The 13826-nt window shown below is 40.0% G+C and overlaps 2 protein-coding genes across 9 annotated transcripts in view; both read right to left on the bottom strand.

The window, feature by feature from the left end:
- LOC109857148 (transcription factor E4F1-like) overlaps nucleotides 1-9247 on the bottom strand; it is a 16500-nt gene extending 7253 nt beyond the window's left edge. The window contains exon 1 of one of the 2 annotated variants that reach the window (XM_020433198.1): nucleotides 8903-9247. The gene's annotated coding sequence lies outside the window, so the exon portion shown is untranslated. The remainder of the gene's footprint in view (nucleotides 1-8902) is intronic. The other variant, XM_020433200.1, reaches the window with a different exon arrangement.
- A 993-nt stretch (nucleotides 9248-10240) lies between these two features.
- The window catches only part of LOC109857153 (tropomodulin), a 49121-nt gene continuing 45535 nt past the window's right edge, over nucleotides 10241-13826 (bottom strand). For 4 of the 7 annotated variants that reach the window (XR_002250460.1, XR_002250461.1, XR_002250463.1 and 1 more), the window contains exon 11: nucleotides 12331-12362. Coding sequence is in view for 1 of the 7 variants with exons in the window: in XM_020433205.1 (XP_020288794.1) it covers nucleotides 12301-12362 (62 nt within the window). In the remaining 6 variants the exon portion in view is untranslated. Of the gene's footprint in view, nucleotides 12363-13826 lie in introns of all 7 variants that reach the window. The other 3 variants (XM_020433204.1, XM_020433207.1, XM_020433205.1) reach the window with 1 other exon arrangement.

The raw sequence follows: 13826 nt of genomic DNA, 5'->3' as shown, positions 1-13826 counted from the left end.
AAAAAAAAAAAAAAAAAATGTGACAGGAATGGTGTCCGATCGATTTTTGACGTGAGCGATCGCACGACGCACGAAAGGAAACTCTCGGCGAGGAAAAAAATAAGCAAGACGACCGGGCGTTCACGATCGCACGGCCTCAGAAAACCAGCCAGGATAGCCTATTATTTATTGATTAATCTCGTCCGTGGACGTATAGCGGGACAATTTTACGGGTTAGAAGCGTTAATCGTACCAAATAAAAATGGTTAATCGTACCAAGTAATTTAAATAAATTTATTGAGAAACACGGAGATAGGCGTGTGGATTAAAGAAGATGAAAGGAAGAGAGAAGCAGAGGAGAAAGAGAGGTTTAGAGATTTCGAGGAACCTACTTCGAGTTACAACGGCAACGAGAGACACAAAAAAAAAAAAAAAAAAAAACATCCGCATCCTGTATAGATCGCGCGACTAATTAGCGACGAGTGAGTAAAATCGCGATTCCGCAACCATCGATCATATCCGAGATTGTATCAACATTGTTTGGCTCTTTTCTTTTTATTGAAAATACAAAACGCGCGAAATTTGCAATTTTTCCTCGACGCAAACTCAGTCGCGCGCGATCGATCGATGAATCGCGCGATTTTACCTTCACACGTCGTTCTGTAGAATCGACGAAAATCTAAGCTTCGAATAATATTAAGAAGAAGACAAAAAAGAAGAAGAAGAAGAAGAAGAAGAGAGACCTCGCAAGACTCCACCACGGAATCTTCTACAATTTTGTACACCGCGCCCCGAATCGTCCGGAGACATTTCCCTCTCTGGAAGCGACGCCGGTAAATAAAACCAGAGTTATCGATCGGTCCTTTTCAATTAACAACGCCAATAAAAGCAGCAACGTTCTTTTCGATTCATTAGCGAGACGAGCGCGCGCTTCCGCGCGCTAAGAAATTCATCCTTGGTGGAAAACGCGCGCGGGAGATCCGCAACCCTCGGGGATCCCCAGAAATTGGAACCTGTATCGGATTCTGTCCGGATCTCCGGAAGAAAATACACAACAGGATTTTCAATCCTGCGCTTTTGCGAATCCTCTCTCTCTCGTACATCCTTCAGACGTCCGATCGGAGGATCCTCGGAGGGTTCGGTCGGTTTAATTGTCAGTTAGCGTCGCCGCCGTATCGATTCCGCAAATTCCTCGCGAAATCGAATCGATGCCGACAGATAGACGGCGCAAACACGTCAACGTCGTCGCGGCGAGAGAAACGTATCTCGGGGGCGAACAGGGCGTTTACTCCTTCTCCTTTTCCTCCCCCTTCCCTCTTCTCATCTCCGTCTGAAGCCCGACGTTTAGAAGCACCAGCGTCGTTCCCTCCGAGATATCGCGTTCTCGACCTTCTTCCGTCGCCGTAAAGAGGTTAACGGCCGTCGCGTAAGTCGCTCGGGGACGGCTCCGAACAGGCCATTACACCGCCTACGTATCATATCGTACCCACTGTTTTACTTACTTGAAAATACTGCCACGCATCGTTACGCGAGTTCTCGCGAGCTCTCGCGAGAAGCGAAAAGTGTTTTTTGTATTACAATTATTGTTATCGAGAAAAAACCAAACAAAAAAAAACCAGCGAACGAAAGAAAGGGAAAGGAGCGCGAGAACATCACCCTCTACCTCGTAAGTAAGCGATTCCTGAGGACAAAACGAGAAGAAATATAGGTGCGGGATAGAAGATGAAACTCTAGAAGCGCGAGGAAGTAAAGAANNAAAAAAAAAAAAAAAAAAAAAAAAAAAAAGCGTCTTCAAATGATGAATGCGCACGAGAGAGAGGAAGAAAATTCGTTTGAGGTTTTTCTTCTCGGGTCTTGTGTCTTGAATCTATAGCGATTGAAAGTATCGCGTCTCTTTCCGAAGGATAAGTTTTTAAAAGATGATATTTATAGGAAAAATAAAAAAAACTCATTCCGCGCGGAAGAAAAAAAACTTCGACGTGTTTCAATTGTCAATAAGAGAAAGAGAGAGACGATTTCCTCGAGGAAAATAAACAGCGAAAATCGAACATTTTTTCTCTCGTAATCGCGAAGAGAATGATAATAATTGCCGCGGAGAATGAGTCTTCTCCTATTCATTTCTCTCGATCCGCCTGTCTTTTTTTTTTTTACGGGCGCGGAAAAGACGTTCCGTGTCTACTTTCGGCGCACGCCATCGTTCTTAATCGTAATAACACATATATATACATATATATACACACACACACATACACAATCCTTTTTCCTCCGCGTTCTGCTCATCGCGTTATTAACACAACCAAGCCTTGTCCGTCGAACTTACATCGTTAGAACCTTAGCGTGCGAGCGATAATCCAGGAAAAGCGCGACTCACTTTTTGGAGAGGAAAAAACGCGCGCGCGACTTGAGCGGAAACCGGCTTTAGAAAATATTAAATGAAAAGAAAAAATCAGGATAGAAAGACAATTTTAGGGAAAGAAGAAATCCTTTCGCTGCCCCTCTTCTCCGAACTGCAAAACGAGGTAAGTGACAGCGTTTTCAAATTTGTTTTTTTAAAAACGGCGTTTAAATTTAAAAAAATTCAGTCGACGCTGACATATTTCTCGGACACGCGCGTATCTTCCCGGTCGGATTTGCGACGCGAGAGAGAGAGAAAGAGAGAGCGGCGGGACCTTATTCGTTCGATTAATCGAACATTTTCCATAGCAGACAATTCTGCGCGCACAAGCTTGTCTATAAAAAGGAATTGAATATTAAATGAATACTGAATATTAAAGAACACAGACAGAGTTTCTCAGAGCAAAGCTGTCCTAGCTACGGAAAAATCGATTTTACATTCACTCGCGAGAGAGAATAAAGTTCCGCCGCGGAACCACACGCAGCGAAGGGATTTACAAAAACAAAAAAAAACAAAAAAACACGAATACTCGTCACCGAACATGTCGAAGCTCGAAGGGGGGAAGTGAAGCCTCGAAATTTCATGTCCTCGTCGAGGACGAGTTTTGAAAGATGCGAGAGAAGCGCAAGATAGTTCACTGATAAAACGCCGAAACCTAAAAAAAAAAAAAAAAGAAAAAAAAAGAGTTCGACTGGTCGGATCGTCGTCAAGTTTTGCGGTCCGGTAACTTGTTTGTCGCGTATATTTAAAAACAAAAAAAAAAGAGAGTTTGTAATTAGCGGGCGCGCGATAATCGAAAAGCAGCCACAATCTTCTCCACGAAAAAAAACACTTGATTTAACAAATAAAGTCGATGTTATACGTGTTGATATCAGTCTATACATATATATAAAACAAAAAAAAACTAAATAAAAGATATATATAATAAACAGAGATATATATTAATGAGGAAAGAAAGTATATATCGCGGAGAGATCGAAGAGGAAAGAGACGAAGGGGGCGAAAGAGAAGAGATAAGGAGACGAGAGAGAAGTCGTAGAGAAACGAGGAAGAGAGAGAGAAAAAAAAACAAAAATACTATCATATGATAACTGAAACTTGTTGTTGGGATGAATTGATATTACGAATTATTATTATTATTATTATTACAATTATTATCTATATAAAATATACATAAACTCTAATTAACACTGTTTGCTCGTTAGATGAACCAAAAAAAGAATAAAAAAATAAATAAATAAATAAATAATATAGCGAAACTCTATTTCTCCGTGTAGATGTGTCTTAATGTTCAGCTTGTTCGGCAGCCACCGAAAGGTAAAAAAAAAAAAAAAGAAAGAGAGAGAGAGAGAAAACATTGTTCAAAAGCTGCCACAAAGTCGAAGAGAGAAGGGAGGGAAATGTTCGAGTCGGCATGCGAGAGACGAGAGAGATCAAACGGAAACTGCCACGCGAAACTTAAACTTTCACGCTCGTAGCTGAAACGTACGGGAAAAAGATGCACGCGCGCGCGCGCGCCGCCGGTGTTGTTACCTCGTAGCGGAGGAATCGTAAATTGTTGATCGACTGTCGTTCCCGACGAAGTCTTGGACGAGTATTCATAATAAAAGAACGGTGCTAGGTCGCTATCGAAGAAACGTCCCCCGTGAATATCGCGTTTATACATTTTGCAAACACACCGGACATCTTAACAGTCAGTCAGTCGGTCAATCGTCTGTCATTCGTCGCGGGATGGGAGTCGATTTTGGGGGTTCCACAAGAGAACAAAAAAGTACCAAAAAAATTTTAAACCAAATTAAAATCAAAAAATCGAAAAATTAGGAAAAAGTGTATTTATAATTCGCGTTTTTTTGTGAGAGATTTAAAGCTAAAAAAAACGAACAGCTACGTCTAGCTACACAAGTAATTAATTAATTAGGATTGCGCGAATGTAGGACTAGAGCCGCGATCCTCCGTACAGAAGTGACGTTTGTGGAACGTTTGCTGGATCTGGATATCTGAAGATCCTTCGCGATCGATCCGAAAGAATGACTGTGGCAAGATACGAGAGCGCAGAAANACNAANAAANANNAAAAAAAAAAAAAAAAAAAAAAAAACTATTTTGGGTCTACGGGTGTTCAGGTTTCGGCGGCCCTCTTGAATTGAGATCAAAATTCCTAAAAATAAAAAATTAATATAGATCCCCCGTGCATTCGAAACCTTTTAGGAACCGTTTCGGTTTGACGCTGTTGAGAAAAAAAAAACTGTCGCACGAGCAAGCGACGTTAATTGCGGCTCTTACGGTCATCGATCACAGTCTTTGCTATCATTTTTAACGATCACCGCGTAAATTCTCCTACCGCACTATCTCGCGAGTCACACTGGCGAAAATGATCGCCAACACCGACGTTTTGCATCACGCAAGTTTCCCAGTACACAAACGCATTTGCAGAAGACACACATACACACGTACGTAAAATACACAGAGATGAGCGCATTTACCTACAAGTTTCTCACGAAAGGCGGACGTTCCCTTCTGTCCCTCGTGGTCGCGCGATCATTTCGAGAGTCACACACGTTTTCAAACACACTGTTTTTCACACTCGTAATCCGGCTAAATAGCTTAAGAAATAAACTTTTCAAAGAGGAGTTCCGAAGTTCTGAGGTTGTTTTTGTAGGAAGAGCTTCCGAGAGGAACCGATGACTCACATAGGGAAAAAAAAAAACCAAAAACAAATACGCTACTGATTGCATTTACGCGCGTAGTTTTTTAGGACGCGTACACACACACACATATACACACAGACGAGGTGTCGAGGTGGCCTCGTGTGCAAGAGAGGAGCGGCGCGCTTTCTTAGAGCAGGCTCGACAAGAAAAAAAAAAAAAAACAAGACGAGACGACGTGTTACACACAAACGCGCCGCCGTTGCGTTTAGCGTTCGTTTTTAGCTTAAGTAACAGTGGTTTTTAAGCTTTTTAAATAAAAAAAAACAAAAAAACAAGGAAGGAGAAGTTACAACCGCGGGGAGCGCGATTTTCCCGCCGGCGGCAGGTGATATACCCAGGAAGTAAGTGCAACCAGTAACTTTAAAGTACGCCACATACCATTACGGTAAATCATTTAAATAATGTAAGAATAAATAGAATACGCAAAGTGACACAAAAAAAAAAAATAAAAAATAACACACATATACACGTAAGGGAGACGAGAAGAAGACGAAGAAGAAAAGACGTCGTTCGTTTAGGGAAAAAAAAAAATTCCGAATGTGCGAAGAGCGTGTAATAACGTGTAAGCGATATTTCGTATTTTAAGCGCCGGATAGGCGGAGTTTCACAGAAAATTAACTGACGAACTATTAAGGATATTATTATTTATTAGCTATATTATAAAAGTATATAATATATATACAAAAAAAATTATATGTATATTATATATATATATATATATACATAAATGAATATATATATTATACCTAATAATGTAGTAGGAGAAATCAAACTTTATGTACCACAGAGCTATTTGTATAAAAGCCATTTGTTTCATCACACACACACACACACACACATATACACGAATGAGAAATCTCATCTCAATTGGAGACACACATTTGATTGCCACTCACACACACGCGTGGCCGCGCGTGATTACCGATAATCGTGTTAGGTAACATATATTTTGGAATAAATTATAATCACACGAGAGAAACACTTCTAGTTTTTATTAGGATCTTAGGTAATACGTGTATTTGCATTTTAATCGCCCTTGTATTTTCGTCGGAATTTAGTTGTTAAGTTAACCGAGTCATCACCATCCTCTCCGCATGCACGGCGGAAGGATCGGGGGGGACACGGCGTATTTTTTTCTTTCCCTTCTTTTTTTTAGCGAAAACGATTTTCATACGAGAGGCCCTCGCGAGGCTCGTTCGCGAGGCCAATCGAATTTTCAGCCAGAGACAAACAAAACGAAAAAAAAATTAAAAAAATAAAAAAAAAAAAACCAACGGAACGGATGTATGTACCTTCGAGTTTGTGCGGACAAATCGACGGCGCGCGTCAACCCTTTGCAAAACCCTAAACGTAAACAAATAAATATGATCGTAAAATCGAACGCAATTCACCGACAAAAATCGAGAAAAATCACAATTCCAGAGAAGGAATGCGGTTCGAATTGTTTCAAACAAATACCTTTGCTCGTCGGCGCGCTTGTGAGTTCTCTTTTTTTTTTTTTTTTTTGTTTTTGTTTATGACAATTCTTCAAGTATGACTTCCGGTGTTTTTTCTAAACGATAAAAAAAACAGTACGTTTTAAGTTAAGGGTTGATCGAGTCGCGCTTTGAAAGCTCCGACTCCGGCCGTCGTTCGTCCGGCGAACGTTCACTTCACTTGTATCTCGCGCTTCACTACACTGTGTAGATCCGATCGCTTTTGCTGTATGATTTTACAAAGAATAAAGAACACTTAAAATACAAGACACACGACAGCAGGAGACATTTATTGAAAACATCCCGGGTGACGTTCCTTTCCCACTCCCCCCTTCCCTTTTCTTCCGGCAAGATAAAAGGTAAATATTGTATGACAGGATGTGTGCCGGCATTCAAGGACGGTCGTGCATTCTCTCTCTTTTATGTCCCGTAGTTGTAGCAGCGCAGTTTTATGAAACGTAAAGATGCTTTCTGCGGAACTAGAACGTGGAAACTGTCGCCGATTGAAACACGTTTTTAACGGGAAGGAAGTTCTCGTTTCACAGTCTTTTTGCATGAACAAACAAAGTAAAATTCGCGTAAGGTAAATGTCCCAATACTTAAACGTTTAAGAGAGCTGTTTAACTTATACAAATCATACTCGTATAATTTAACTTTTGTTGGTGAGTATTAGTATTTATTTAAAAAACCAGACTATATTTTCACTAAATAAAGCTTTAAAGAGCTGGTTTATAAAGAAAAACAAAGTAAATTAATCGAATTCTAACATACCTGCTATGGCCCAGTGCTTAAACAGGTTTTCTAACTTGTCCCAATACTTAAACTATCTTGTCCCAGTACTTAAACGCTATTATTAACACGACAATATAGAACAGGAAAAAAATTATTCATGCATTTTATTCCATGAAAAGTTATAGATTTATTACAAATCACTAAAAAATTTGAAGATTATACAAAACTAGATTTTACTTAGAGTTTCATAACCTTTTGATAAGGTTATGAAAACAAGTCATCTACTTTATCATATAATATTTAAATATTTTAGTTAAAATATTATTTTAGTACGTTTAGATAAAATGAAACCATGAAAACACAAAACTACTAACTGATTTGTTGTAAATTATATTTTGTCGCACAAATATCACTCAATACGTGTATGCAAGACTAACTACTGTACTAGTAAGTCTAAGGTAAGTTATTTTATTTGTAAGATATTTATTTTGTAGGACGAGCAGGTTTCCAAGGACGCGTAGAAAATCAGGCAAGTACACAGATTCAATTATAGTTTTTAAACAGTATATTTAAGAATAGAACACTGAATTTAATAATTGCCCCCATACAACTCCCTCTGATCTGATTGATCAACCACGATACCGCACCAACTATAATTCACGATTACAATCTTTCCTTATTAGCGAGCAGTACAATTCAAGAGTAAATCGACCGATTTCCAAAATTGCCAGAAAGCGACTCATTCGTTTCGGCTCTGTAGCGAGCGGCGCTGGCCCTCGATTTACCTTCGCATCGATGATCATATGATCGCATATGATCGCACATGATCGCGTACGAAGGACCAGCCCTCGACTCGATTCGTACAATTTAGATATAATATACGATATTTTGCATGTCTTATAAAATTCTTACACTACGCTATGATGAATCAAGTGTTTAACAACTCCGCCGCCGGCAGATTCTCGTACCAGTACATAAACACGATAATTTAATTATTATAACTAAAAATTAAAGATAGAACAAAGTTTTTTATCAATCTATAGTCTATACTGAGTTTGAAAAATCTTTGCTGAACACAAAGTTTATTTTGTGTATTTAATTATAACCTTAAGAAGAATATACTTTGTCTTACGCAAACCGCTAACGTAAGAGTTGGAAACGCAATAAATTTGCTACTACTCTCAAAAACTATTTTTTTCTTTATCACATCTACTGTTTAGAAAACTTTTATTACAATGTTTTAATAATAATACAATTAAAAATATTAATAAAACTTTTGTTTATTGTAAATATCAGTAAAATAGTTTAATATAAATGAAAATTCGAGTGAGTGTTTAAGTACTGGGACACGTTTAATCACTGGGACATTTACCTTAAAGATGCTTTCTGCGGAACTGAAACGTGGAAACTGTCGCCGATTGAAACACGTTTTTAACGGGAAGGAAGTTCTCGTTTCACAGTCTTTTTGCATGAACAAACAAAGTAAAATTCGCGTACATGTGTGTGCGTGTGTTGAGGAGCGAATCGAATAATCTCAGCTCCTCGATGAGTGAACACGTGTTCCGTCCCGAATGAAACGGGAGAGAAATAAAAAAATCGGATTTGACAACTTACATAATTAAAAAAGACAGAAGAATATAATCTGAGAATTGTTACTCAGATTATATCTCCTTCTTATCTCTGCTGTACCGAGTGGCGACGTCCGTCGATGGCGGCTTCTAGCAAAGGAAACGGCTGTTGCGTGCACGTGGTCCACACCGTAATGGCGGCGAAGAACGACGAGCGAGGAACAACGCTTTCCAAAATTGAGATTGTTTACTTCTTACCGTAGCTGGATGGCCACGTTTGAGCAAGGCGAGGGCGAGACAATTTTCGCGGATGCCGATAGAAATCGTTTGAAATCGAATTTGTTTAATAAACTTGAATCTACGTTGAGAAGTTAGAAGAAGTAGTAGTGTACTCGGCCGTTATCCTAAGAAGAGTGAGAAAAATGGAACTTTGCGCCTTCGGTTTGTTCAGAAACTTACGAAAAAAAAAAGATAATTCTTGTTTACGTTTGTGGTTCAGATTTTCGGTTAGTCCATACGCCAGTCTAAGGCTGCGTTCTGAGTTACGCGTATGCGCGCATTTATCTATACTGTACATAACGTGTACTATAGATAAATGCGCGTATATGCGTAACTCCGAACGCAGTCTATTAGTCGTTACGTATTCTCAGCGTAAAGAGGAGGTGTGTAGTAGACTACTATCACCAATACGATCGTCTTTTCACAGTAGGCGTGGCCCATCTGTGTCGGGCTTGCGCTCAGATGTTATGACTAAGATCGCCTTGTGGCTTTTGCTCCTCCACGTGCACAGGGGCGTACGCTATATATGCAAAGAAGAAGAAAAAAGAAGATCGCCTTGTGAGAGAAGGAGATTTTTTCGAAATTACACTCGAATTAATTTTTTGAGGTCCGATTCAATTCGCCAATCTAACGATCAACTCGAAATGAAAGAGGCCCGGAAAAATTCGAAAATGTGAATTCGAACTCGAGACCTTCCTGCTCACAGACCATTGGGTAAAGCAGAAACAAAACTAGATAGAACAAAACTAGATAGGCAAACTATATACAGAAAATAAGTTGGTAGAACGTAAAATTTTAGAATTTTATTTTTGTTTAATGGATTGGTACCTTTTTGCGACATCACATCCGTGTCATCCATTCGCAAAACGACCCGCGCTAGTGACTTGCAAGAGCATCGCATCCTTTTTCCGTTCGAATATTGGAATGTTTATTTTTTTGAAAACGCAGAGTTTAAACAAAATTTCCGAACAGTATGTGACAAATATTTAAACGTCAGATCATCCGCTGAGATCTCTTTTGAAATTTTTATATTTCACATATATGTAGAAAATAAATCGTCGTGTTCTAACAGATTCGGGATTGCGCAATAAATACAACGCAGTGATATCGTTTAGCATTTAGTTTATTTAAACCTCGTGTTACAGAGATAAGGCTAGCAGCAAGGCTTCGATCGTGCGCGTGCATTTTGAGTTTTCGCGTGTATGTGTGTGTATGTATGTGTCATGTACGTGTATACTTGCGTAATATTTAAAATTGCGATACGTGTGACAGAGAAAAGTGCGTATTATGCGTACGATACACGTTGGACTTGGCATTTTCGGAAGGCCGCGAGACAAAAATAGCTCTACCACAATATTTCTAACTTGTTTTGTTTTTTTCTTGTCGCCTTTGCGCAACTACGTGCTGTACTAAAAAAAAAAAACAAAAACACTGCGCGCGCATGTCAAATTATTAAAATTTCTACAATATAAAAAAACACGTCGCGATTTATCGGAATTTCTCAATAGATCGAAAATCGTTACACGTTCGTTAAGTGACGCATAAATTCCAGTATTCGTGTCTCTCTCGACTTAATTTCTTTTTTCAAACTCAATGTTTACGGCGCAGAAGACACTTCTCTCGAGTCTGGAAATTCTTTTGGTTTTCGAAACACACAAACGGTAAACAATCGACGTGTATGTGCGAATCCGATTTTTAAAGACTTCAACCGCGTAATTATCCCCTCACGCACTTCCGTTCCTTTCTCTCCCTCTCATCCGCACGCGCATGCACACAGAGACAATTACGCTCTCACCCTTTACTCTCGCGCGCGCGCGTCAATAAAATCCTAACATTCTCTCCTCCGGTTTTTTTTGTAACACACGTAGGTTTCATTTTGATCGATTAGAAACGACATCGAAGACAATATTTACAGGTGACTGTGGTTTGTATACATATATATATATATTTATTTATTTAAGCTCTATACGATTAAAATTATATTAATTTAAACAACGAAGTTAGTACCTTATAGAAATATTGTTATAGCGATATCTCGCGCACGCCGAGCGGAACGATCGGGTCAAAGTTCGTCGCTCGTTTCGTCGTCACGAGATTTGTGCTCGGACTATGTTAATCGGAGAAACGTGATTTATTTCTCTTTAAATTGGAAATCGCGCGCGCGTGTGTGTAGAAAAAAAGCGACACATTTGAGAAAATAATCGCGGGTGTGAAAACGCAATCGAAAAACAATATAGCGATGTATTTTATCGCCCGATCGTTCGGCGCGCGTGCACGCGGACGAAAATTTGGTCGCGAATTAATTAAAGAGAGAACTCCCCTTCTTCCGTATATAAATATTTAAATAATCCGGTTAGATGGTCGTTTTCGGAAGCGACAAACGGGAATCGAGTATTTGCCGTTGTTAACTAGTCTAAAAAAAAAAAAAAAAAAAAAAATTGTCCTTTCGATTTCTTTTTCACGTTATTTTCCGCGTCGCGGAAAAAACGACGAAAAAACTCATCTCCGACGAATCGACGGTTGGGTGTCGATCTCGACACATACACTATGTATTTATATATGTGTTACTTAAATCATTAACATTACAGGCGGTACGTGTCACGTTTTTTTTTGTGTGTACGGCAGCTTGAATTTTTATTACATCATACATGAGCGCCACAAGATCGCGTCGTTGTTTTTTTTTTTTTTTTTTTTTTTTTTAGAGAAGAGCGGGACACGCGATCGTGTCTTATCCGATATTCTTCGCGCGATACAACTTCGCGATACACATCTAAAACTGCGTATATATATATATGTGATTTTTTATTCAAGAACAACAAAGAGACATCCAAGTGTGTAAGTTGTCATGTGAGAGAGTTTTCCCCGGGTCGTTGCCCGCCGCATTCGTCTCGTACGAGTATCTATTATGTAAATCGTCCGAGGAAACGATGCGAGATAATCAAGTGTAACAAGAAGATCCCACGAGGATCTAAGAATTTGACTTGTGCTGTTTTTGTGTGAATGTGAATGTGTGCGAATGTGTGTGTGTGTGTGTGTATGTGTGTACGCGATCCTTTTACAAGGTGCGCTTATTGGTGCAGCGAGAGAATCACGCGCGATCATCCCGGGGGCGATGATTATCGTCTCCATCTCCGTCGTCGGTAGCCATCATCGTGGTGATCATCATCAGTGCATGGCCCAGCCGATGGTGTAGTTGCGGGAAGCTCTTCCCATGCGGCCCAGGCGATCTGCCGAAAGAAACACGCTCGAGGGAGCCATTACGATGGGGGGAGAGATGGGTGGCTTGATGATTCGACGTGAAGACTCCCAAGGATCGACTTGGGACACTTCGGGAGGCGCCTCGACGAGTCCACGAATCCTCGGATTCTCTCACTCGGATCAGTATGATTTTTCGATGTTATAGACGAAAAAATTCGCAGAACCGCGTTAACCCTCCACGACCGCGGATTTTCGGGACACATTGTCGCTTCAGCCATTAGCGCGCGTTTTATTATTTGTAGAAAAAAAAATTATTCTTTAACGCAGAACCACGAATAAAAAAATAGACTCTTGGGTCCTCTGTCGGAGGGTTGACGAAGATCTGAAATCCTCGGAAATGTGGATCGTCGAGAAGCGATCGGACGAACGAGTAGGTACTGTGCGGTGAGATTGTTCTCTTTGTTGAGATTATTCTTCCTCTCGTGTCAATTATCTCACATTTTCGCAAATAACATCTACAAATTGTTTCACCACAAAAACGTGGGATTTTTTTGACAAATTTTGACAGATATGACCGACGCAATAATTACAGACGCGAGCGCGTGGTCCGCGGAAACGCGAAATCTTTCCAGTCGTAAAACTTTTATGTGGCAAAACGCCGTCGCAGGATCGCCCGGTTAAAACTCTCGGAAAATAATCATAAAAAGTTACGGGGAGGTAGGTAATTTGCATCCCCTCTCCTCCCCGTGGACCCATCGGACGCGAGTAATTCTGCGGCGCCGCTACTTTTCCTCCCGAATTTTTTCTTATTTTCGTTGCGCGTCCCTCTCTCGCGCGCCAGTCGTAAAGCAAAAGTAATTAACGCGCGTACTACGTCAAACCATTGCAGTGGCGATAAAACACTTTACGTGCCAGACGCCTCTGTATATATATATATATATATATACATATATACATACACACATCCTCGCGTGTACATGCAGCTAACCGCATTAATTTGTGTGAAAATATATAGCGCGCTACACGTCGTCGCGATGTGCGCGATCAGTAATCTCGTAGCTGTTGGCCGTAAAGGCAACGAATTTCGTGCCGTGGAGTTAATTTGAGCCGCGTCAGAAAACGGAACTTGTAACATATTCCAAATTACACGACTTTACGTGTACACATTACCGTGCTTTTTATTTTTATATAATTTTTTTTTGTTTTAACGCAGTAATTACAGCGTTGATTAGAGACTATTAGTTTTACACCGGAACTTCTCGCCTGTTCCTTTGCGCGTCGCGAGAAAAATATTAAAAAAATTTCATCTCCCCTCGCGCAATATTTTATTCGGTTTACGTTAATAAAAAAAGAAAAAAAAACATCCACTACGCCACCTCTTTCGATAAATCCCGTCGACAAAGTCGCGTCCCTATCCTCGTACTTTCGATAGAAATGAGATTTATTGGCGCAGCTTGTTCCGCAATTTTTTGCCGATTAGCCGGAACGTCGGC

The sequence above is a fragment of the Pseudomyrmex gracilis genome, unplaced genomic scaffold (assembly GCF_002006095.1).
Source record: "Pseudomyrmex gracilis isolate BER0280 unplaced genomic scaffold, ASM200609v1 scaffold_147, whole genome shotgun sequence".
NCBI lineage: Eukaryota > Metazoa > Arthropoda > Insecta > Hymenoptera > Formicidae > Pseudomyrmex > Pseudomyrmex gracilis.
The sequence above is the reverse complement of the archived record's forward strand: the minus strand, read 5'-3'. Positions and strand labels throughout refer to the sequence as shown.